Here is a 26398-nt window from a genome sequence, read left to right on the forward strand (position 1 = left end):
AATCTTCCTGGTGTCTTTGGTTCCTCACTAGCTCAAGAGGAGAGGGAGCAGCCACCCAACATGGAGAACTCTGATGAGGCGGGGGACACCCTGTCTGCCTTCCGTCCTGAGCCTAGGTGGCCCCCAAGACTTCTAAGGGAAGGGTGAGCAAGGGAGGGGCATTGTGTGTAGGATAGTTGGTGTGTCTAAGTGAATTGTACTCTTTGTGCTTTATCTGTTGGGTATAAAACAGCAATTGTGTTAGGTGATTGTCCAAGTGTCTGTGTGTTTGCTTCACAACTGCTTGTGTGCCGCTGAGAGAGAGAGAAAGTGTAAACCAGAAGCTTCCCGCCTTGGGGTGGAGTTCTGGGAGGAGGGTGTGTTTAAGTACAGGGGAGTCTGAAGGGTCAACACTGAGGCCGGGGCGAGGCAGCTGGAGAACAGGATCCAGTTCTGAGAAGGGAGCATTAGACAGCAGATTTGCATGGCAGCAGCATGCCTACGGACCCCAAGACTGGGGCAGTGGCTGGACTCTGTTCAGGCTCTGGAGGCTTAAAACACCCCGGGATTCAGGGAGAGAGGCTTGGATTCCCTCACAGCAGAGCAGGGGGTGACTGGAAGAGGCAGCCCAATCGGAGCTGTGACAGAAGGTAACACAGGCGTGTGGCATTGATACCAGGTTATCTTGGGATTCCCTAGGAGAAGAAAGCCCTGCCCTCTACAAGGTGAGGCTTCTCGGTATGAGGGTACCCCCACAGAGCATCCAGGGGTTACACTTTAGATGTAGGAGGGACAGACTCTGCTAACATTAATTTTAGGATGATTTTCTTACTGTAACCCAAACAGAAGAGGGGTAGATATGTTTTTTGTGAAAGCTCTCCGGGGGAGACAGCCAGGCCTTAAAGGCCACAGGACAAACCCATCAAGGTGCAGCAAAGTGGCCATTAAAACACTCAGACAATAGCCCCAACCATCACCAGTGGCCTAGCCCAGTACCTCTCCGAGCTGGATGGGCTGGGTTTGGAGAGGAGCCAGCAGGATCTCTCTAGAGACAAAGGAGGACTGTGAAATAGGAAACTGAGTCTCTCCTTGGGTAAAAGGCCGTTTGCTCTACTGAAGAGTGACACTCTGAAAGGCATGGGGATGGTCCCACACAAGAGGGTGGGTGCTGAAAGACTGCTGGGCCAGACGAAGGAGGTCAGCTATAGCCTAGGTTCTCTGGGGCAAGACATGGACAGAAGGCTAATCTGTCAGCTGGATCATGTCAGAACTTTCCTTGTCTTCCTCCTTTTCTGCAACGGAACAGGAAAAACACTTTTCTAAAATTTCAGCTCTCATTTGGATATGAGAAAAAATGATTTATATTTATTTAAAAATGTTCCTCTTTCATTCCAAATAGAGCTTGTTTAACTGAGAGATCTGCTGTATGTTTGGAAAGATTCAACCCGTTCTTCTGTCTCTGAGGAGAAAACGTGCAGAAACCTTGCACAAAGGGGTCTACAAGGTACTGATGGCCAGGAGCCTAAGACCCCTATTTTGTCTAGAGGGTAGAGGACAGAAGGATTTGCTCTCCCCGACTGTGAGTAGGACAAGATGAGAGCAGGTAGATCCCAAGAAGAAATGCTGAGAGACCAAGGAAGAGTGAGGTAGAGGTGGCCTAAAGGACACAGTGATGAAAAGCTCCTCGTATCAAACCAGCTTTATGTTGCTGCGTAAGTAACAAAGGTAAGACTATGTTCACACCCCAGACTGGCAGTGGCAGGAGCACAGGTAGCTGTTAGCGGGATCTCCAGGCCCTAGCTGGATTGCTCCAAGTCCTGTACAAGGTAAGGGTCAGTCTCTTTGAGACTCTGGTAGAGTTCTTCTTGGGCCTGAGCTCCTTTCCTCTCAACCAGCTGCAGTAAGGCATCGTTCATCACCTTTCGTCTGTTCTGCATACTAAGCAGCTCCTCCTCTTCATCACTGTTCATTGCCTCTATGTCCCGTAAGCGCGCCAGGATGGGATAGATCAATCCCATTCGATTACGGAGCTCCTCCCGGTGCTTCTTCACAAAGGACACGCCTTGAGCTGAAGGAGACACCAGCCCTGCATTACTCTTCTGGGTACGGGAGGTACAACACTGGGTTATTACAGTCCCACTAAATTACCCCATGTCATTGTGGGGTGCAACAGCTTGCCCTGTACTGTAGGGCTGTTCTAGCTCAAAGTGCGTGGTCAGTTGCATGAAGTCATTCATGTTGGAATAGGGGGGTTTGTAAAGACCCATCCACGCTAACACCTGCAAGGGGCTGAGGCTCTGATGCAACAGCCCGCACTGCTACACATTCCAGACCATCCCACCAGCCTGTCCCGGGGGTATAGCGAGGGATAAGGAGATGACACTGAGGAAAGGAAAGCTTGGGATGGACCTCAGGAGAACAACTCTCAACAGTGACGTACAGAGGGATCCTTTTGTGAGGATGGGGTGGAATCTGTGCGTCACTGCACTGGACAAAGGCAAACTTGAAGGTCTTTCTCCATGTCTAATGTCTATGCTTCAAGCAGGAGGACCGGGCGTGTTAGAGAAGAAATGGAATCCAACTAAAGCTTGTCAACATTTTTCAAACTTTTTTCCAAGTGTTTTTTTTTTAAATAAAAATTCAGTTTTTATTCTGAAATTGTCCATTTTTTTTCAACAACCTCCTTCCCCCTTGAAATTAACAATCCAAAGGGTTTTCCCCCTTTGGTATTTTACTCATCCCCTCCCCACCCCCTGCCTTCCCTTCACTCAGCACCTATTTCTAATTTTGCCACTGAAAAACGTGTGTGAGGAGGGGAGGGAGAGGAAGGGGTAATACTGGACAGCTTTAAAGTTTGGGGATTCCAGGTTGAAGAAAATCAGAAAATTTTCATGTAAATGTTTGAAGAAAACCCCTAGAATTAATTGTTTTTTCATTGAACAAACTGTATTCTGACCAGCTTGAGATTGAGGAAACTGAAAGCTCTGTTAAAATAATACTGACCTGTGAGTGTTTGGGAGGATGCTGCAGGAATTTTAACGTCCCCTAAAAGAGAAAGGGAAGGGATCAGTCAAACATCCTGTCACTTCTCTCATTAGCAGGAGGGGCCAGCAATATTAAAGACCATCAGAGGCAAAGGGCAATCAGAGAAGCTCTGCATTCCCAGAGACCTTCTCCTCCTTTGCTAGCAGGTGTCTCAGCCTTCTCTAAAGTTATACTGGAGTTTTTCCACCTCACAAGGAATCTTGAAATACTTGAAGATAATTTCTGAAATCTCCAGAGGAGCCATAATCAAAGATCCTAAAAGTGCATTTAAACCACAGGACTTTTTTCAGTGGATTAAGATTTTTGCCATGGATAATGAAGATGGCAGAGCTGAGACACCTGATTTAATGTACATCTCCTGCCTCTGTCTGCCCCCAACACACCTAACTTCGATACCTGGGAAGTTCTCATGATTCAACAACCAGTTTGCACCGAGAGGATAATAGGTTTATAAGGGACAGCCAGCATGGATTTGCAAAGAACAAAGCATGCCAAACCAACCTAATTTCCTTCTTTGACAGGGTAACTGACTTAGTGGATAGAGGGGAAGCAGCAGATATGCCATATCTTGATTTTAATAAGGCTTTTAACACAGTCCCTCATGACATTCTCATAAGCAAATTAGGGAAATGCAGTCTAAATTAAATTACTATAAAGTGAGTGCACGAGTGGTTGAAAGATGATACTCAAAGAGTAGTTATCAGTGGTTTGCTGTCAAACTGGGAGGGCGTATCTAGTGTGGTTATACAGGCGTCAGTCCTGGGACTAGTCAATATTTTCATTCATGACTTGTATAATGGATTGGAGAGTATGCTGATAACATTTGCAGATGACACCAAGCTGGGATGGGTTGCAAGAACTTTGGAGGACAGATTTAGAATTCAGAACCACTTTGACAAATTGGAGAATTGGTCTGAAATCAACAAAATGAAATTCAATAAAAACAAGTGCAAAGTACTCCACGTAGGAAGCAAAAATGAAATGAGACCTATATAATGGGGAATAACTGGCTAGGTGGTAGCACTGCCGAAAAGCATCTGGGGTTATAGTGGATTGCAAATTGAATATGAGGCAACAATGGGATGCAGTGCCAGTTGCAAAAAAGGCTAATAGCGTTCTGGGATGTATTAACATGAGTGTTGTAGCACTGATGAGGCCTCGGCTGGAGCACTGTGCCCACTTCTGGGCAACACACTTGAAGAAAGCTGTGGGCAAATTGGAGAGAGTCCAGAGGAGAGCAACAAAAATGATAAAGGTTTAGAAAACTTCACCTGTGAGGAAGGTTAAAAACTGGGACTGGTTAGTCTGGAGAAAAGACGACCGATGGGGTAACCTGATAACAGTCTTCAGATATGTGAAGGGCTGTTACAAAGAGCACAGGGATCAATTGTTCTCCATGTCCGCTGAAGGTAGGACAAGAAGTAATTGGCTTAATCTGCAGCAAGGGAGATTTAGGTTAGACATTAGGAAAAACTTTCTAACTATAAGGCTAGCTAAGCTCTGGAATAGGCTTCCAAGGGAGGTTGCCCATCATTGGAGGCCATTAGGAACAGGTTGGACAAACATCTGACAGGGATGGTCTAGGTTTACTTGGGCCTGCCTCAGCACAGGGAGCTGCACTTGATGACCTCTCAAGGTCTCTTCCAGCCCGACATTTCAGCGATTCTATGAGCTTCAGTCACCACGACCAGCTGCCCAGAAGTTCTGCTTCAATGTCTTACATGTGATCCTACCTGGCCTCAAAAACGTCTTCCAAACCAATTTCCCATCTTTTCTGTCTTTCATGTGAAGCTTGATTTCCTTCTCCATATCCGTCATGTAGAGCTCAATATATGACTGCTGGTCTGCAGGGCTTCTATAGCAGAGCTCCAGCTGCTGGAGTAAAGATAAAATGACTTATGAGAGTCTCCCATCTCCGGCAAGAGCAGGAGTGAACGATGCTCATTGTTTGCTGTGTCCATTGTGGTCTCTTGGCTTATACTTAGATTGGAAGCTCTTTGGGGCAGGTCCATCTTTTTGTTCTGTGTTTGTACAGCACCTGGCATAAAGGGGTCCTGGGTGACAACTGGGTCTCCTAGGCACTACCACCATACAACTAATGCATAATAATAATTAATTGTTCAGCTCGTTTTGATGCCTCAGTGGAAGTAGAGGACAATTCTACTTACGTCAGGTGTTATCTTTAGCTCTGATGTACCAGACACCTCATACTGAGATCCAAAGTACAGCGCATTGGTCTGAGGAGGTTTGGGAATGTGCTTTGACTCCAACTTCGTTTCTTCTTCTTCAATGGCCTGTAAATTTCAAGCATTGTCATTTCTGAGAGATACAAACAGGAACCCCTGACAAACAGCTCTGCCTTCATTCAGAGCATCTTCAGTCGGAGAGGGAAAAGGCCTGTTGGGTCACCTTGTCCATTCCCCAGCCAAAGCAGGCACCTTCCCTACACTACGTTCTGCTGGGATCTGGTCCAGCCCAGTCAAAAATAACGCAGGTTTGGGGCTGTCACCATTTCCCGGCTGGGAACCTCTTTGAGAGCCTACCAGACCTCACTCTCAGGATGTGTTTCCTCAGACAAACCTAATCACCACTGAAAAGATGGAGGCTTCTGCTTAAAAATACGATGTGATCAAGTAAGGAAAGACTCTCACAATACATACAGACAAGGGAGCAGAGAGAAGGTTGCAAACAGCAATCTTAATTCTGGCATTCTCCAATGATGATTGACTTTGCAACCTTAACATTGTTCTTTTAATGTGTGTGTATTTTCCATCGTGATAACAGGCTATAGGATCTACAGACAATGTGGGGGTAGCTCCTGGGGTTCTTACAGTGATCATGTGGTCGCAGCCACTGTAGCTAATGTTGAGTTCTAGCTGCCAACCTAATTCCCTCATTCCCTCGCTCAGAGTTTTCATTTTAACCTGGACTCTCCCGTGCCCCAAGGTGACATTTTGTAAAGAAGATTTTTCACTGCTCGGAAGCTCAGTTATACATGGAATATCCCAAGGTGGGGAATGAGGCTCTGGAGAGAACAGCACCTCTTAGTGGGTGCTGGGGGGACCTGTCCTTTAGCTTCAGGAATCACTATGCTGCTGAGTGGTGTGGATATTACACCACGGCAAGCTCGGCCCTGAGCTATTCCTACCTGTCCGCTGCTGCAGACGGTGCCCCGTGAAGCTTGGTCACACCAACAATATAGTTCTCTTCATTTTTGCCTCCTGCTTGAGCCTCCCACGACAGATGAGGTATCTGTGCTGTGAGACCCCCTATCCATTGGGGTCCCACCCACATGCCTCCTGTTAGCTAGTGCTGTGCATCCCTCGGGAGCTCAACTCTCTCTCCCTGTGTACGTGCCCCAGCCCATCACGCACCACTATTAAAAACACAGGAAAACCTGGCTGCTGAGGTGCCTTCTATTTCAGTGACAGTCAGCGTGTAGGCCTCTGCCCTCTCCTCTCTGAACGATGCCGTGCTGCCTGGCGTTTCACTGTGTGCTTGGCTGTTTGGGTGTATTGATGTGGTTCATTCTCACTCTATGGCCATGCAGTGTCCCAGCAATCTTGGTGTTGGGCTCACTGTAGAAATAGGATTGTTGTTTTACCTTTTTGAGTGAGTGGTCATTGGGTATCAGGTAGAGGTGGAGAGTTATGTCTGCAGCCCTGAGTGCCCGGTAGATCAGCACAAGGGAATGGATGGGAATAAACGTTATGGTCGAACGTATCTTTCTCCAAAGCACGCCGAGCTGGGAGAAGCTGGGATTCTCCAGGACAACACGGAAGACATGGATTCTCGCTGGAGTTTCCAGGGTCATGTGGCCAGCTTCAAAATGGGCGATTTTGCATGAACTTAAATCCCCTCCGTCTGCAGATGGGATAGCAAGGAGAATGAGATTGAAACACCCTGAGCTGGCAGCACCTGTACAATGACTTACACAAACACACAACAGCCATCCCAGACGCCTTACAAGTATAAACAACTGCAGGCCGTGCGCAGCCCTGCCATCGACTCGGGTGCAGAGAGACGGATGGAGTGAGGAGAAAGGGAAGAGAAGCAACAAAAGGGAGGGGGAGGAAGAACAGACGGTGAAAAAGCCAGGTGAGGGCTGGGAGAAGGGTACCCAGGGAAGGGGTCACTCGGGAGGCTTAAGAGACAGGAGAGATAACAAAAGCACAGCAAGAAGGAAATCAAACTATTTGCCCCCTGAATAGGAGAGAGAAGGGGAAGCTGTGGGTCTGGGCACAGGGCAGAGGCAGGGCATGGCCAGCGAGGGGAGATCAGGAGAGCTGGAGGAAGGAAGCACGGAAGCAGCTGGGAGCGCTCCTGGATATCACACAGAAGTGTTCCCCTGAAGGGAACCACCGGCCCAGGGAGTGATGGCGGGAAATGAAGCTTGCGAGATCCAGACAGGAAAATGGAGAGGTGGAAGGCCAGGGAAGGGAGAACCAGGGATAGGGACACAATGGCCTGAATCTCCTGTGGGCTTTCTCCCCCGTGGTGTGCACTGGGCATGGAACCACCTCCTGCTGTCTTCCCCCAGCCCCCTGACACACAGAACCCCGGGGGTCTGCCACAGGCTCCCCCCATTCCCCTCCTCTGCTGCCCAGAGGGTCCTTGCGCTCCTGTGTGACGGGCACTTGTCTGACGCTCAGGTGTTGGAGGATCTACCCACCATCCCCTGCAGGGGAGCCACACTCTCGTCAGGCTGCGGGATCTACACCCGAAGTGGGCCGGACTGTGCTTGGCCCTGCACAGCGAGGAGGAGGAGAGAGAGGCAGCCAGGAGCCTTCCTCTCGGCTGCCTGCTCCCCAGAGCAGGGCCAGGCAGAGTCCCTGCTTGTGCTTCTGTTTCTCACAGACCAGGGTGACAAGCCCTGGCAGCACAGACGGACCTCCCCCCACCCTAGGGGACCACTGGAGGATGTGCCTCAAAACCCACACTCGCCAGTGGAGCCGAGTTGGAGCAGGAGCCAGGCGGGGAGCGGAGAGCACAGTGCAGAGGCCCCTGGGCCCCGCACTCCCACAGTGCTCCAGGAGTTGCTGCTGGAGCTAGACCCCCCCAGCCCCACTGGCTGCAGACTGTGGCTCAAAGCCTCCATCAGCCCCTGACTCCAGCATCTAGCCCAGTGACGCCCTGTTTCTGCCCTACCTGCAAGGCACACGAAGTGGGGGAGGTGCACGGCTCGCACCGTGTCGGGCTCGGCCCTGATGTGGAACAGGGGGCCGGCGACCATCCACTCCTGCCTGGCAGATGGGCTCAGACTCTCCGCCCAGGAGCCATATTCATACTCGACGGTCACTGCTGTGCTCACCTCAAAGCCAAGCCCCGTTTCGGAGCAGTGGAAGGAGCCAGCGCTGGGGATGCAAGCTCTGGGGGGTACAATGAAAACGCAGAGGTCAGGCTTGGACAGGGCTTCTAGGGCCACATCCTGCAGCACCCTGGAGCTCCTACCTGTAGACAGTCTTGTTCTCCTCTGTGCCTGGAACAATCTCTGGCGTTACCTCTGGAAGGATCTGAAAGACAGCGAGTTCCCGTAACTAGGGGCTTCATAACGGTTACTTCTTGTGACACGTGCACTCTGCCAGTTACGGTAACGCACCGAGTTCCCTGTCCCATCGCTGCAGAGCCTGGCAATGTGTTAACCAGCTGGATTCTGCTTGTCCCAGAAGCCCCATGTGACATTTCTCTGCCACTAGATGCTCCCAGGCTGGCGGCTGGCTCAACAAGCGGGGAGGGTCTCACAGCCCAGGCTGAAGTCCCAGCCCAAACATCTGCACTGCTATTTTTAGCCCCAAAGCCCGAACCCCATGAGCCCCAGTCAGCTGACCTTGCTCTGAGAGTCGGTGCCGTGGGTTTTTGATCACAGTGTAGACCTATCCTTAGGATGTAACAATTCATGATACTGCCAGAACAGAGCTCAGACTGAAAATGGAATAGAATTGCAAGGTAGAAGAGTTGTTTCAGAGTAGCAGCTGTGTTAGTCTGTATTCGCAAAAAGAAAAGGAGTACTTGTGGCACCTTAGAGACTAACCAATTTATTTGAGCATAAGCTTTCGTGAGCTGCAGCTCACTTCATCGGAAAGCGTAGGCTCAAATAAATTGGTTAGTCTCTAAGGTGCCACAAGTACTCCTTTTCTTTAAGGTAGAAGAGATGTCCAACAATCCAGCCTGAGTGAGGCCTGAGCGTAATCTAGGGCAGGTAAATGTTAGATGGACACTGGAAGGGCTGATGGGGAATTGGAGAAGAATTACCGAAGACAACAACCAACAAGAAATCCTTGAAGATGCTTGAAAGCAGGAAGCCTGTGACAGTCCAGTGAGTCACCAAAGTATCAGGAAGTTGGAGCAATGCTAGATGTTGGAACAGTAAGAGAAACCGTGGAGAAACTGAATTAATTCCTTGCATCACCCTTCTCCAGAAGGTTTTGTCTGAGAGTTCTGAAGAAATAGAAGAAAAAATTGGCCAAGCTGCTAACAAAAATATGGGATCTATTATTTATTAATACACAGGAAACTTGGTTGTGAAACAAAGGAACAGCTCCACAACCTTGAAAAAAGGGGGCCGAGCGTATCATTTCCTTGCTGTTGTGGGTTTATGTCAGGTGTGTTATGTGCGTAGCAGACTTCAAAGCTTCACAATCAAGATTTTTATGTATTAATTTCCTAGGTTGTTGCAGTATTTGAACAGGGGTAAGGGGGAGACTTCTGGAGATGGTTTCAACCAATGGATGGATGGATGCATAGATGGGTGCCAGAGCTGTGCCACGGAAGTTCAGGAGCTGCTGCTGAAGATGGTGAAAATACTGAATAGCTGCTCCTCAAGTGGGCGCCATGTGTTCTGTGCACTGAATAAGGCAGAGGTTCGGTGGAAAGAATGGTATGTGATCATGGAATTGAAGACTGTATCATAATGGACGTGCACAAGGGGGGTGAATTACGTTTGCACAGACAACCTTATTTCTGGCATTTCCTAAGTAGCTCCAAAGGCCGAGGTGCTAGAGCTGTTCAAAGAAAAGGTCGCCAGAATTTTTTAACATTGGCAAAACAACATATATTCCCCTAGCCTTGTTCTCGGATATGGTTGAACCATTAAAAAAAAGAATTCAGCCTGAGGCAAACACAGGGGATGGAAAATTTCAGACCAAACGGTTAAGGTTTGGCACATTTCTAAGCTGTAACGGGGTGTTACAATGGGAAGTTTTAGGCAACCTTAATACTGGATTGAGTTATCAGCCCTGCCTATCGCACTGATTGCTATAGAGAAGCTAGATCAGGAACTTCTGCTCTCTGTCTCATAACACAAGAAGAAGGGACATTGCGAACAGCAGAGCAGCTAACAAAAGGAGTTTGCCTGGGATCTGCCTGAGAGGAGGTACGTTAAGGGCTGCATTAAGGAGGCTGTGTTGGTGAGTATCTGAGTGTTTGTTGTGAGGACAGTGTGACTGTGTGCTGTGTGCTTGATTGGTTGTTTGAGAAGGGCGGGAACTGGGTGTGCTTTGTTCCAGGTGAGCCTTGAGTGGGCCTGACTGCATAAAAAGCCAGTCAGTTGCAAACCAGCTGAGCAGCGAACAAAAGGAGTTTGCCTGGGAGTTCGCCTGGGGAGGGCCCACTGAGGCTTACATCTTGCCGGATTCTCTGAGTAATTACTACAACTCCTGAGGAAGCTCGTAGAAGGAAGGTAATATGGATGGGGGGTATTCAGCTGTTGTGACCGGCACTGGATGTGCTATGTTTGTCTTTCTTCCACAGGACAGATGCGACTTTGTCTGTACAAAGTGCAAGCTGGTCTCCATACTGGAAGAGAAGGTTCAAGGTCTGGAGCAACAGGTATTGACCCTGCGTTGCATAAGAGAAACTGAAGATTTCCTGGACGGATGTCAGGATAGGCTTCTACGGGCACAAGGTTCTGAAGATTCAGAGCAGGCTGCACATCAGGGACGGAAGGATGGTGAAGAAATTTGGCATCATGTGACCTCCAGAAGAAAAAAAGGGGAACGTCCATGTACCAGCAGGGCAGATACAGGTAAGTAACCGTTTTCATGTTCTCTCCACATGTACTAATGCGGAGAGTGGACCAGATGATAGTCTGAGGGAAGGGAGCAGAAAGAGACTCCGATTGGAAGGCATGAGATGCACTGTCCTAGGGTTGGGGGTTCCACGACCACCGCTCCCAAGAGAAGGAGGCGGGTGGTGGTGGTCGGGGACTCTCTCCTCAGGGGCACTGAGTCATCTATCTGCCGCCCCGACCGGGAAAACCGAGAAGTCTGCTGCTTGCCAGGAGCTAGGATTCACGATGTGATGGAGAGACTGCCGAAACTCATCAAGCCCTCGGATCGCTACCCCTTCCTGCTTCTCCACGTGGGCACCAATGATACTGCCAAGAATGACCTTGAGCAGATCACTGCGGACTACGTGGCTCTGGGAAGAAGGATAAAGGAGTTTGAGGTGCAAGTGGTGTTCTCGTCCATCCTCCCCATGGAAGGAAAAGGCCGGGGTAGGGACCGTCGAGTCGTGGAAGTCAACGAATGGCTACGCAGGTGGTGTCAGAGAGAAGGCTTTGGATTCTTTGACCATGGGATGGTGTTCCAAGAAGGAGGAGTGCTAGGCAGAGACGGGCTCCACCTAACAAAGAGAGGGAAGAGCATCGTCGCAAGCAGGCTGACTAACCTAGTGAGGAGGGCTTTAAATTAGGTTCACCGGGGGAAGGAGACCAAAGCCCTGAGGTAAGTGGGGAAGTGGGATACCGGGAGGAGGCACGAGCAGGAGCGTGTGACAGGGGAGGGCTCCTGCCTCATACTGAGAAAGAGGGGCGATCAGCAGGTTACCTCAAGTGCCTATATACAAATGCATGAAGCCTGGGAAACAAGCAGGGAGAACTGGAAGTCCTGGCACAGTCAAGGAATTATGATGTGATTGGAATAACACAGACTTGGTGGGATAACTCACATGACTGGAGTACTGTCATGGATGGATATAAGCTGTTCAGGAAGGACAGGCTGGGCAGGAAAGGTGGGGGAGTTGCACTGTATGTAAGGGAGCAGTATGACTGCTCAGAGCTCAAGTATGAAACTGCAGAAAAACCTGAGAGTCTCTGGATTAAGTTTAGAAGTGTGAGCAACAAGGGTGATGTCGTGGTGGGAGTCTACTATAGACCACCGGACCAGGGGGATGTGGTGGACGAGGCTTTCTTCCGGCAACTCGCAGAAGTTACTAGATCGCAGGCCCTGGTTCTCATGGGAGACTTCAATCACCCTGATATCTGCTGGGAGAGCAATACAGCGGTGCACAGGCAATCCAGGAAGTTTTTGGAAAATGTAGGGGACAATTTCCTGGTGCAAGTGCTGGAGGAACCAACTAGGGGCAGAGCTCTTCTTGACCTGCTGCTCACAAACCAGGAAGAATTAGTAGGGGAAGCAAAAGTGGATGGGAACCTGGGAGGCAATGACCATGAGATGGTCAAGTTCAGGATCCTGACACAGGGAAGAAAGAAGAGCAGCAGAATACAGACCCTGGACTTCAGAAAAGCAGACTTTGACTCCCTCAGGGAACTGATGGGCAAGATCCCCTGGGAGAATAACATGACGGGGAAAGGAGTCCAGGAGAACTGGCTGTATTTTAAAGAATCCTTATTGAGGTTACAGGGACAAACCATCCCAATGTGTAGAAAGAATAGTAAATATGGCAGGCGACCAGCTTGGCTTAACAGTGAAATCCTTGCTGCTCTTAAATACAAAAAAGAAGCTTACAAGAAGTGGAAGATTGGACAAATGACCAGGGATGAGTATAAAAATATTGTTCGGGCTTGCAGGAGTGAAATCAGGAAGGCCAAATCACACCTGGAGTTGCAGCTAGCAAGAGATGTTAAGAGTAACAAGAAGGGTTTCTTCAGGTATGTTAACAACAAGAAGAAAGTCAAGGAAAGTGTGGGCCCCTTACTGAATGAGGGAGGCAACCTCGTGACAGAGGATGTGGAAAAAGCTAATGTACTCAATGCTTTTTTTGCCTCCGTCTTCACAAACAAGGTCAGCTCCCAGACTATAGCACTGGTCAGCACAGCATGGGGAGGAGGTGACCAGCTCTCTGTGGAGAAAGAAGTGGTTGGGGACTATTTAGAAAAGCTGGATGAGCACAAGTCCATGGGGCCGGATGCGTTGCATCCGAGAGTGCTAAAGGAGTTGGCGGATGTGATTGCAGAGCCATTGGCCATTATCTTTGAAAACTCATGGCGATCGGGGGAGGTCCCAGATGACTGGAAAAAGGCTAATGTGGTGCCCATCTTTCAAAAGGGGAAGAAGGAGGATCCTGGGAACTACAGGCCAGTCAGCCTCACCTCAGTCCCTGGAAAAATCATGGAGCAGGTCCTCAAGGAATCAATTCTGAAGCACTTAGAGGAGAGGAAAGTGATCAGGAACAGTCAGTATGGATTCACCAAGGGCAAGTCATGCCTGACTAATCTAGCTGCCTTCTATGATGAGATAGCTGGCTCTGTGGATGAAGGGAAAGCAGTGGACGTGTTGTTCCTTGACTTTAGCAAAGCTTTTGACACGGTCTCCCACAATATTCTTGCCATCAAGTTAAAGAAGTATGGGCTGGATGAATGCACTATAAGGTGGATAGAAAGCTGGCTTGATTGTCGGGCTCAACGGGTAGTGATCAATGGCTCCATGTCTAGATGGCAGCCGGTATCAAGTGGAGTGCCCCAAGGGTCGGTCCTGGGGCTGGTTTTGTTCAATATCTTCATAAATGATCTGGAGGATGGTGTGGATTGCACCCTCAGCAAGTTTGCAGATGACACTAAACTGGGAGGAGTGGTAGATACGCTGGAGGGTAGGGATAGGATACAGAGGGACCTAGACAAATTGGAGGATTGGGCCAAAAGAAATCTGATGAGGTTCAACAAGGACAAGTGCAGAGTCCTGCACTTAGGACGGAAGAATCCAATGCACCGCTACAGACTAGGGACCGAATGGCTCGGCAGCAGTTCTGCAGAAAAGGACCTAGGGGTTACAGTGGACGAGAAGTTGGATATGAGTCAACAGTGTGCCCTTGTTGCCAAGAAGGCCAATGGCATTTTGGGATGTATTAGTAGGGGTATTGCCAGCAGATCGAGGGACGTGATTGTTCCCCTCTATTCGACGTTGGTGAGGCCTCATCTGGAGTACTGTTCCAGTTTTGGGCCCCACACTACAAGAAGGATGTGGAAAAATTGGAGAGAGTCCAGCGGAGGGCAACAAAAATGATTAGGGGACTGGAACACATGAGTTATGAGGTGAGGCTGAGGGAACTGGGGATGTTTAGTCTTCAGAAGAGAAGAATGAGGGGGGATTTGATAGCTGCTTTTAACTATCTGAAAGGGGGTTCCAAAGAGGATGGCTCTAGGCTGTTCTCAGTGGTAGCAGATGACAGAACAAGGAGTAATGGTCTCAAGTTGCAGTGGGGGAGGTTTAGGTTGGATATTAGGAAAAACATTTTCACGACGAGGGTGGTGAAACACTGGAATGTGTTACCTAGGGAGGTGGTGGAATCTCCTTCCCTAGAAGTTTTTAAGGTCAGGCTTGACAAAGCCCTGGCTGGGATGATTTAGTCGGGGATCGGTCCTGCTTTGAGCAGGGGGTTGGATTAGATGACCTCCTGAGGTCCCTTCCAACCCTGATATTCTATGATTCTATGATTCAATGAAGTTTAAAATGTAGCAAATTCAAGGCTGATAAAAGGAAAGACTTTTTCACACAATGAGTGGTTAGCTTGTGAAACTCCCTGGAACAGGAAGTCACTGAGAACAAAAACTTAACGGGATTCAAATATGGAGTGCACATTTATATGGCTATCAAGAATATCCAGAGCTGTCATAATGAATGACAACAAAACCAAAAAAACTTCAAAAACAGACTCCAAGGAGAGACTGCTGAATTGGAATTAATTTGCAAATTGGATACAATTAACTTAGGCTTGAATAGGGACTGGAAGTGGTTGAGTCATTATACAAAGTAAAACTATTTCCCCGTGTTTATTCCTCCCCCACCCCCACTGTTCCTCAGATGTTCTTGTTAACTCCTGGAAATGTGCTGGAAATGGCCCACCTTGATTATCACTTCAAAAGGTTTTCTCTCCCCCCACCCCACTCTCCTGCTGGTAATAGCTCATCTTAAGTGATCACTCTCCTTACAGTGTGTATGATAAACACCCATTTTTTCATGGTCTGTGTGTATATAAATCTCCTCACTGTATTTTCCACTTTATGCATCCGATGAAGTGAGCTGTAGCTCACAAAAGCTTATGCTCAAATACATTGGTTAGTCTCTAAGGTGCCATAAGTCCTCCTTTTCTTTTTGCGAATACAGACTAACACGGCTGCTCCTCTGAAACCTAACGAAAATCTTGTCTGCTCTGTCGGTCCCAGGATATTAGAGAGATAAGGTGGGAGAGGTAATATCTTTTATTGGACCAACTTCTGTTGGTGAGAAAGACAAGTTTCAAGCTACACAACTCTTCTTTACGTCTGGGACAAGAACTCAGAGATAACAGCTAAAAAGAAAGTGGAACAGATTGTTTAGCATAAGTACTTAGTACATATTGTAAGGGACCATTCCAGGTAGAGTGACCCGTCAACACCTATGCAGTCATAGGACAAAAGAGGGGGGTTAATGGGTTACAAATTGTTGTAATGAGCCATAAAGCCAGTGTCTCTGTTCGTTCCATGATTTTTAGCTTGTTTCAAAGTACTCAATTTAAGCTCCCAGGTTCCTCTTTTGAAAGGGTCGTGCAGGTTTCCTTTGAGGATGAGGACTGAGAGGTCAGCTATGGAACATTCGCTTTGTGAAAAGTGTTTGCCCACAGGTCATGTGGTGTTTTTGTCTTTTATCATTTCATCACTCGATCATCATCATTTTATCAAGACTACCCCTCACTGGAGCTGAATTGTCTGTACTCTAACCAAAATGACTAGTTAAGGAGGCCAGCCAACAACTCTCCGACACCATAAAGAAGACCCCACACCAAAATTTATCCAGGAATTTGAAGATATAATCAAACTCTTCTCCTAACAACTTGAAGAGAAACTCTACAAACTTATCCCCCAAGAACCCACCCCAGGACCTTCTACGAGCTTCCCAAGATACACAAACAAGCAGGGGCAGCGAGTTATATGGGTCCGTGGTGCCCGTGCTCCAGCAATATTCAGGGCCTGGGGGCCCGGGTCCACCAATGTTTGGGGCTGGGTCTCTCCCTCAGCCCCACCTGTCACCCTCGGAACCTCCCCCAGCCCCACCTCCTGCCCCGTGCACCTGTCCCGGAGCGTCCCTGCCTGCGCCCTGGGCAGCGGGCAGCTGCCCTGTCACTGCGCTCCCTCGCTGGCCACTGCTACGGCCAGCTACAAAAGGGAGTGGCTCCAGAGGCAGGCTGTGGAGGTTGGGTGGAGGTTCAGAGGAGCCTTGGTCTTGCTTTGAGCAGGGGGTGGGACTAGACGACCTCCTGAGGTCCCTTCCAACCCTGAGATTCCAGGATTCTGTGAGTGAGTGAGTGACTGCAGCAGCTCTGGGAGCCCCAGGTGGCTGTTCAGCTGCTCTGGGCCTTTTCTGTCCCTTCGTCTCCTCCGCTTTTCTTTTCTTTTGCTAGTTTCCCTTGTGTGTGGCTATAGCCAGGGCACTCTGACACCCTCCACCCCACGCTTTCTCCGCCCCATCTCCACTTCGGGGGGGGGGGGAGAAACAGGCTGCAAACAACTTCACCGCTTCTCCTCGCCCCCTCCCACCCCCACTGAGCCACCTGCTTTCCCCTCTGTCTCCCTGGGTGCAATGTGGCCTCCTGCTGCCCCATGGCCAGCCAGACTCCTCGCTGCACCTCCCACACATGAGCGGCTCCTTTCAGGGCTTTTCCCGGGGTGCAGCGTGACGTCTTTCCCTGCCCCCAACTCTCTCCGGAGTTGAGGGTGGGGAAAGGTTTGTTGATTGTCAGTTTTCCCTCTGAACTCTTGTCACGCTTGTTTTTGAATGAGGGTTTCTTGCTCCGGGGAAGTGTAACCCCCGGGACCTGAGAGGGGCCCTTGGAGCACGTGCAGTGACAGTGGTGCGGGTTGAGTGTCCTGCTGCAGGGAGCGGGGGCTCTTCCCCCGGAGCTCGCTGCTGCTGGTGGGGAGAGGGCTGGGGGGAGTCCTCCTCTCTGGCCCCAGCCCCGGGACAGCCTGCCTGCATCCCAAACTCCTCATCCTTGGACCCACCCCGCAACCCTCACGCCTGCACCCCAACCCTCTGCCCTAGCCCTGAGCCCCTCCCACACCCCAAAACCCTCATCCCCAGCCCCACCCCACAGCCCGCACCCCCAGCCAGAGTCCTCACTTCCCTGCACCCCAACCCTCTGCCCTAGCCCTGAGCCTCTCCCACACCGCAAATCGCTCATCCCCAGCCAGCGCCCTCATCCCCCCCACACTTCAACCCTCTGCCCTAGCCCTGAGCCCCCTCCCAGACCCCAAACCCCTCATCCCCAGCCCCCCCCAGAGCCCTCACCACCAGCCAGAGCCCTCACCCCCCCACAACTCCACATTGTGCAATATAGGGAACCTGTTAAACACTTACTGTTTCCAGTCCATTTTTACATTATTTTAAAAAATATATATCGGCTTACAAGGCAGGTGTTGGGGGTGGAGGGGTGGAACTTGGACCCGTTCTGGGCACCACCAAAAATTATACAAACCCGCTGCCCCTGCAAACAAGGGAACCCAGGCAGACCCATCATATCTGGCCACGGCACTCTTACTCTTCGGGGGGCTGGGGCACATGACTTATGAGGAGAGGCTGAGGGAACTGGGCTTGTTTAGTCTGCAGAAGAGAAGAGTGAGGGGGGGTTTGATAGCAGCCTTCAACTACCTGAAGGGGGGTTCCAAAGAGGATGGAGCTCGGCTGTTCTCAGTGGTGGCAGATGACAGAACGAGGAGTAATGGTCTCAAGTTGCAATGGGGGAGGTCTAGGTTGGATATTAGGAAACACTATTTCACCAGGAGGGTGGTGAAGCACTGGAATGGGTTACCTAGGGAGGTGGTGGAATCTCTATCCTTAGAGGTTTTTAAGGCCCGGCTTGACAAAGCCCTGGCTGGGATGATTTAGTTGGGGATTGGTCCTGCTTTGAGCAGGGGATTGGACTAGATGACCTCCTGAGGTCTCTTCCAACCCTGACATTCTATGATTCTGTGAAAGAATATCAGGACTCAGAGGAGCCAACCCCAAACCATTCACCACACAAAGAGCCAGCTTCCTCCAGGACACAACCGACTTCCTCCACAAACTCAGCAACATTAACAGTCTCCCTCAGAACAGCAGCCTTGCCACCATGGAAGTCACTTCCCTATAAACCAACATCCCTTGGAATGACAGCCTAGCTGCCTGCCTCAAATTTCTACATGACAATGGACAGCCCTCAGAGATCCACCCCAAACACATCACCAGATTCATCCATTTCATCCTCCCCCAGAACAATTTTACATTCCACAGCAAACACTGTACAAACCATGGGAACAGCCATGGTGTGAGGATGGCTCCCCAATATGCCAATCTCTTCATGCATTTCTGGACAAAGGCATCACAGAACCAACGATAGACTTGAGACACATCAATGATATTTTCATCCTCTGGTCAGACAACTTAAACTCCCTAATAGATTTCCACCACAACTTCAACAACCACCACCCCTCCATTAAACTCTCTCTGGAACAGCTCCACACCAGCATCATCTTCCTGGACATCACAATCAGCTTCAGCAATGGAACCCTACAGACAACTGTATACCCCCGGATCACTGCACCTACCTTCATAGATCCGGTAATCAGCTGCAACACACCAAGATATGTGTTATCTACAGCAGGCATTCAGATACCACAGAATATGAGCCGAGGAGAAAGTCTGGGATATACACCTTAATACACTCAAAAGCACCTTCACCAAAGAAGCACACTCCGCCAGAGAAGTAGATCACATCATGGAATGGACCCAAATACCGACCCAAATACCCCAAGAGAACCTGCTTCAACACAGCAATAAAACCTCCTCCAACTGCATACCCCTAGCTGTCACCTATCCAGGGCCGTCCTTAGGCATACGCAGCATACGCAGCTGCGTAGAGCACCAAGAAATTTGGGGTACCAAATTTCCCCAAATTTCATGGTGCCCTAGGTAGATGCATGCTGCATATATGGCAGCACCAGCCCTGGCGACCAGCCCTATCCCCCGGCAGACCCCCCCGTGGGCTGTGCCCACTGCAAGGGGCAGGGCCATCCCTGGCGGGGCGGGCCCGGACAACTCCCTCCGCCCCACCTTTTTCCCTTCCCCCCTCCTCTGCCCCCAGCCCGCCCCCATTTCACCTCTTCCCCCAGTGACCCCACACTCACTGGGAGCGGCGGGAAGTGGTGCAACCTGGCCCCAGCCCGCTCCCCTCTGCCAGCTCCCAGCCACAGTGCTCTGCTTCCCGCCGCCGGTGAGTGCGGGGAGGTTGGGGAAAGGACGCCCCCCGCACTCACTGGCGGCGGGAAGTGGAGCGACGATGCCCCAGCCGTGTCGCTCGGGGGGTGTTTGTGTGTTGAGGCGGAGCAACCCGGTGAGTGTATGTGGGGGATCCCTTCCCCCAGTCCCCCTCCCCTGAGCGACACGGCTGGGGCCAGGGCGAGGGAAGCGGAGCGGGCTGCTCCCGGCCCCCCACTAATCTCCCAGGCCACTCTGGGCCTGTGGGGCCCCCAAAAGTGCCCCCCACAGCTCCTGCCTCCCAGACTCTGGGGTGAGGGCTTAGGGCCACCCACAGCCCCCCCCGCAGGGGGGCTGCGTAGGGCACCCAAATGGCTAGGGATGGCCCTGCCTATGACCCCACACTGAAAACCATGCGGGGTATCATCAAATAACAACAACTCATACTTGATGGGGACCCCATCCTGAAAGAAATCTTTCCGGAACCCCTACTTCTAACCTTCAAACCACCCCCCACTTCTCCAGGCTCATCCTCAGAAGCAAGTTCCCCACAGACCAGGACATGCCAACTCAAAGTGGCAACAGACCCTGCCAGAACAACAGCTGCAAAACCTGCAGACATCTCCACTGCTTCAATGATCAACAACCCACACAACACACCTTTCAAGATCCATATGATTGGCATGTGTAGGATCCAACATGTGGTGTACCTCATCCAGTGCACTAAATGCCCCAATAACAGCTCTGTGGGTGACACCAGACAATCACTGCACTATGGAGAGAACTTACACAGGAAAATGATAAAAGACAAAAACATCCTCTCACCTGTGGGATCACTCTATATCTGATCTATCCGTCCTCGTCCTCAAAGGAAACCTGCACAACACTTTCAAAAGACGAGCCTGGGAGCTTAAATTCATAACTCTGCTGGACACTAAAAATCATGGACTGAACAGACACTGGATTTATGGCTCATTACAACAATCTGTAACCCACTAAAACCCCCACTTTTATCCAATCACGGCGGAGGTGTTAACGGGCCACTCCACCTTGAAGGATCCCTTACAATAGGTGCTAAATACTTATGGCTCAACAATCTGTTCCACCTTCTTTTTAACTAAAAAGAAAAGGAGGACTTGTGGCACCTTAGAGACTAACCAATTTATTTGAGCATGAGCTTTCGTGAGCTACAGCTCACTTCGTCGGATGCATCCTGTTACTCTGAAGAGTAGGCTGTTACTCTGAAACCTTCTTTTTAACTGTTACCCTGCTCTGAGTTCTTTGCCCAGACCTGAAGAAGAGCTCTGTGCGTAGCTTGATAGCTTGTCTCTCTCACCAGCAGAAGCTGGTCCAATAAAAGATATTACCTCCCCCACCGTGTCTTTCGAATAAAAATATTGGCAGGGATATTAAACCTTGTGCTTCAGGGCTTAGACCAATCTCTCACTGTTAGGGACCAGGATGCATCCTAATGTGGGGGCAGATTACCCCACAACTGCCTCCTGTGGGGTTCTTCCTCCTTCCTCAGGAGCACCTGGCAGTGGCCATGCTCAGAGACAGGATCACTCAGGTCTGATCCAGGTTGGCAATTCCTGTTCTCCTGACCTCTATTATTGTCACATTTCCTTTGTGTCCCGCAGTGGGAACTGTTAAACTAACTGACATGTCTTTGACTGTGAGAAAACAGCCCCTTACCACTCCGAAACACCTGTTGCATTTTCCCTTTAACACGACAGAGTATCGAAACGAAGCCACTGCTCTTCTTGCTTGTCCTAGAGAGGGAACACAGATAACATCACATATTGAAAACTGTGTCTGTCGGGTGATAGTTGTGTTTCTAGAGCCAGTATAAGGCCGTGGCGTTCACACTCTGGGCGCTGGAGCTCAGCACAGCACAGGGCTCCCCACCCTGAGCTGGCAGAATTTCCTTAGAACAGGTTTTACATGCAGAGTGGGGTGTCTGTTAGGGCAGACTGGGGTTGCAGGCACTCAGGGCTCCCCCACAACCAGTGCGCCTGCCCCACTCCCCATGAGCTCGTTCTGCTGGGAGAGGCTGGAGTCGGATTCGACATTGGTGAGGCCTCATCTGGAGTACTGTGTCCAGTTTTGGGCCCCACACTACAAGAAGGATGTGGATAAATTGGAGAGAGTCCAGCGAAGGGCAACAAAAATGATTAGGGGTCTAGAACACATGACTTATGAGGAGAGGCTGAGGGAGCTGGGATTGTTTAGCCTGCAGAAGAGAAGAATGAGGGGGGATTTGATAGCTGCTTTCAACTACCTGAAAGGGGGTTCCAAAGAGGATGGCTCTAGACTGTTCTCAATGGTAGCAGATGACAGAACGAGGAGTAATGGTCTCAAGTTGCAGTGGGGGAGGTTTAGATTGGATATTAGGAAAAACTTTTTCACTAAGAGGGTGGTGAAACACTGGAATGCGTTACCTAGGGAGGTGGTAGAATCTCCTTCCTTAGAGGTTTTTAAGGTCAGGCTTGACAAAGCCCTGGCTGGGATGATTTAACTGGGAATTGGTCCTGCTTCGAGCAGGGGGTTGGACTAGATGACCTTCAGGGGTCCCTTCCAACCCTGATATTCTATGATTCTATGATTTGGGCTGGGATGCTCCGGGTCAATGCCCCAGTCCCTTCCCTTGTGGTGGAATCTTGTGCTTCAGAATCAAACTTTTCATTTAAAATAGAAAATCAAGCCTCTAGCCCCCGTGGTTACAAAGATCAACTTCAAAACATGGCCCATGTGAACCCGACGCTGTGATGTCTGCCTGAGTCTGCCCACAGCCTGAAACAGCAGCTCTGAGAGGGGCAGGAGTTCCATGTTCACATTCACAGGAAGGGGGGCAAACGGTGAAGCTCTCAAGATGACAATTTAAAGGGTTGACACCAATAACCATTTCACAGCTCAGGAGAGGAGAGGGACAAGCATACAAGGAAGAGCTGCACAAACTATGCGACTGGAAGACCATTTTAGTCTCACAGCTGGGTGGGTTTTGGTTGTGGGAAGCAGCGCTGGAAAGCGGGGGGTCATGGCCCCCTCCTTTTAAAAGTGAGAAGGTCACGCCCCCCTTTTTAACATGGGCTTGTAGTTTGGCTGGGCAATACCGCCCACTTTCCCCCAAACTACGCCATGTTAAAAAGTGGGGGGACATGTCCCGCTGATACCACCCAGTTCCAGCACCTGTTGCCCCCCCCCTACAAAGATTCTGGTGCCCTTGGTTGTGGGTGGAGGATGGTAGAATATCACAGTCTACCCTCACCTCGCAATGAACCCTGGAGGTAGGAGAGGGCTCCCCACAGCCAGTGTTTCTACCACCCTTCTGTCTGGGAGAGGCTGCGACTGGAGTACCTGGGGGCTCCCCCACAGCCAAAGCTTCTGCAGCACCTCCTACTGGGAGAGCCTGGTACTGCAATCACAGGAGGCTGCTCTGGAGCTCCTGTCATATTCTCTTGCTAGCATTTCATTGTTTTCTCTGGAGGTTTTATTTCTGCATCGCCCAATTATAATTTCTTGAGGCCCCTTACGTGTTTGTTCCTCAAGTTCTGCTTTGTCTGGAGATGACGAATGTGGCTGGGCTTCCTCTCTGCATTGTGCAGTTTCAGCAGGAAAGTCGCGGACTGGAATGACAGGGAAACCACGATCACTTGAGATCATGTTCTGGGAAATAACCCAACACAGACTGGACACCCAGAGAGCAGTTTGCACCCTAGCACCCAGCGTTTCTGTTGGTAATGCCAGCGCCATCCCTGATCCCACCGCATAACTCCTCTGCCCTCCCACAGCTTAACATTGTATTGCCTTTCTGCTGCACTAACGTCACCGTCAGGGCTTGGTCTAGGATGCTGTCTCCATTTGATAGATGGGGAAGCGAGTAGAGGTGAGACGCAGTGACACACCGAAGGCCATACTGCAATCACTGGCAGAGTGGGGAAGAGAGCCCATTTCTTGACTCTGTATTCAGTCCTCTAGATTAGAACATAGCCAGGCTTCCTCAATCTGTCCCTGCAGACCCAGGATCCAGCCTGTTGCTCTCTGCCCGAGCAGCTGTTTTAAAGGGAAAACATTTCAAGTGGAAAAATACAGCGGCTCTTCTTACCTGGAAAACCACCACCACCGCGCACTGCAAAACAAACATCAGAGAGTGAGATAAGGACCCTCAGCCCCCTGAGGAGAAGTATCCCCCTCCCACCTTTTCCCCACTGTCCCAGTCCTGCTCTCAGCCCCTTTAGAAAGAAGCCTTTTGCTGTCATATTATGTCCCAGATGGCTGTCCCCCTCTCCTCCACTGAATCGTGCTGGGGCTCTGCTATTTCTAGCCTGCTGGGACAGCAGGGTGAGACCTGTAAAATTATTACCCTGCAGATTTGCTGGTCTCTTACTGGATAGAAAGACTATGGGGTGGGCTGCTGCGTGTTAGATGTGAAAACTGTATCTAAGCTCCTCCTACTAGAGAACAAACCCCGCCCTTCCCTTGGTAGAACTCGAGTGTCTATTCAATCCCACCATCTCCTTATACCCCAGGTAGTATAATCCATTGGCTCTTCATTCAGCAATCCTGGTTATGCTTTCTTTCGGTTCAGCTGATCCGTCCTCTTTGTAAAGGCTGTCACCAGTCCCTCATAAGGACAACATCACCCAGCTTCCCCCTGTGACACTGCACCCCATAATGCTTTATATAAATATGCTTATGAGTGTAAACATGACATAACTGGAATATGTTTATGCTAGATATGCCATGTGACATATCTTTGCAAAGGTTCTGATCTACTGAATATATCCATCCTATTTGTATGCATGTATTGTTTTTATATCTGAAGTTATGAGCATTGGCTCTATGCTTGTATTTAAAGTGTTTGCTGTAGGAAGCACATAACGCAGATTTTGTCAACATAGTGTGAAGGGATTATTAAAGTAATTGGGAGTCTTTAACTAACAATGGACTTTGGACATCAATCCACATCTGAGATTTCCTGGGATTTCAAACTAACGTAAAAAATGGCGTCGGCTTGCAAAAAGCAGAATCATTCATAGACGTGACTTGCCCAGGTGGCTACAGACTCCACCTTGTCGCTGTGATGTTGCACGAGAGAGACTATAAAAGGCCCTGGAAACCCCTCCATTTTGTCTTAAATCCTACTTTATACAGAGTAAAACGGATTTATTTGGGGTTTGGATCCCATTGGGAACTGGGTATCTGGGTGTTGGAGACAGGAGCACTTCTTAAGCCATTTTCAGTTAAGTCTGCAGCTTTTGGGGGACGTGGTTCAGACCTGGGTCTGTGTTTGCAGCAGGCTAGTGTGTCTGGCTCAACAAGACAGGGTACTGAAGTCCCAAGCTGCCAGGGAAAGCGGGCTCAGAGGTAGTCTCAGCACATCAGGTGGCAGTCCCAAGGGGGTTTCTGTGATCTAACCGGTCACACCCCCCAGCCCCCAATCACCCACTCTCCTGGCCACCTGTAGCGGGCCAGTTAGCCCGCTCCTGAAAAAGAAGGAGAAAGGGTACGCTGATTGGGAACGCAGCCACAGCTGGGGCCATGCCCCAATCAGGCCACAGCTAGCCCTATAAAAGGGCTGGAAGAGTCCTCTCTCTAGCCTTGACAGGAGAAGGACTAGGCTGCCTAGGAGCAGAGGCGAGCAGAGGCGAGCAGAGCAGAGCAGAGGCGAGAAGATCTGGGGAGCTCCAGCCTGGCAAATCCCCAGGCTGCAGGCCTTGCTAAAGGCCAAACAGGTACTGGGGTTGCAGAGGCTATAGCCAGGGGTTAGGAGGAGGCAGCTGGTCTGACACTCCCCCCCGGCCCCCTTGCCAATGATGAGTGGCCTTTTACAGACTGCAGTCTGCCCCAGTGAGTGGGGGCTAGATAATGACTGGCAGTAGCCACTGAGGCAAGGTGGGGATTGAGGGTTGGGGGTTCCCCTGGGAGGGTACTGAGGAGGGCAGAACTCCAGGGTAAGGGACACGGGGGTCTGGGAGGGAAACTGGGGCCTGAGGCAGTTGAATCACTGGCCAGCAGAGGGTGCTTTGAGCTGGAATTGAGCTAATTCCTAGGATAACCAGGAGGAGGCGCCGCATGGGTGAGTCTTCACTTTGCTACATCATCCCATCCAGTCCCATCTCCTGCACTCTTTTCCCATCATCGCCCAGCACTTACAGCGTAGCAGCAGATCAATAGTGCCGTGATTGGTCACCCCTTGGTGCTGCAGACTCCTGGCATCTTCCAGCTGTCTGCCTCCGAATATCAGTCTAATCTGGTCAACAGTGCCATCAAAAATACCACTTTCAATCAGCTTCCTCTTCAGATCCGCCACGGTGTCATCCCAACACACATCCAGGGCACTCTTTGTGCCAGTTAACTCTTTAATAAAGATTGTACCGTGTGCCCCGCCTGTGGCTGCAGAGCTCTGAGTGGGTCTGTGCTCCATAATGTCTGAGCCCTGCGTTATGGAGATGTACAGACCTGGAGAGTGGATTCCTCTGAGCCCCCGCTTCTTTCTCTGGATTTAGGGATCTTCTCTGCCCCCAGCAGAGCTCCAACTCCCAGGGACTCTGTCTGAAGCAAGCCGTCGGCTGGCCGGCCTTTCCTGCCAGGCCCCAGCTCAGCTCTGGGCTGCTTCCGGAGAAACTGAAACTCCCAGCTGGCCAGGAGCCCAGGCCTCGGAGCCTGGCGGGTGTTTCTGCGGCTGCGCTGTGCAGGGCTCCCAGGGGGATTGTGGCTTCAAACAAAACCCGGGGGCTGCTGGCATTTTCTCCTGTGTTGCATAGCCCCTGTTTTTGTAATCTGCCCCATGTAGGCCCCTCTTCATTTCCCCCACTTCTCATGTTAACCCTCCCTTATGTCTTGCCTCTGCTCCTCTCTCCTGCTTCCTAGAGGTTGTCGGGTTCTCTCTTCTCTCCCTGCTCTCTCCTGCTCCTCTCCTCTGGCCT

General features: G+C 50.3%; 1 protein-coding gene across 3 annotated transcripts; it reads right to left on the reverse strand.

Moving 5' to 3' along the window:
• Positions 1-1663: 1663 nt before the first annotated feature.
• Positions 1664-26075, reverse strand: LOC144275672 (caspase recruitment domain-containing protein 8-like). Of its 3 annotated transcripts, none has more exons than XM_077835131.1 (11): positions 25626-26075; positions 23575-23598; positions 23003-23095; positions 21165-21241; positions 8476-8537; positions 8173-8393; positions 6629-6888; positions 5193-5318; positions 4758-4896; positions 2983-3024; positions 1664-2047 (listed from the first exon to the last, which is right to left on the reverse strand). In XM_077835131.1, exons 1-11 carry the CDS (start codon positions 25894-25896, stop codon positions 1776-1778), a joined length of 1587 nt encoding a protein of 528 aa, XP_077691257.1. In that variant the 5' UTR covers positions 25897-26075; the 3' UTR covers positions 1664-1775. The 3 variants fall into 3 exon arrangements, with proteins under 3 accessions (XP_077691257.1, XP_077691256.1, XP_077691258.1); XM_077835130.1 differs by having other exon boundaries at positions 4758-4899; XM_077835132.1 differs by lacking the exon at positions 4758-4896 and having other exon boundaries at positions 1888-2047.
• Positions 26076-26398: the final 323 nt, after the last annotated feature.

This window comes from Eretmochelys imbricata, chromosome 15 (genome assembly GCF_965152235.1).
Source record: "Eretmochelys imbricata isolate rEreImb1 chromosome 15, rEreImb1.hap1, whole genome shotgun sequence".
NCBI classification, from domain to species: Eukaryota; Metazoa; Chordata; order Testudines; family Cheloniidae; genus Eretmochelys; species Eretmochelys imbricata.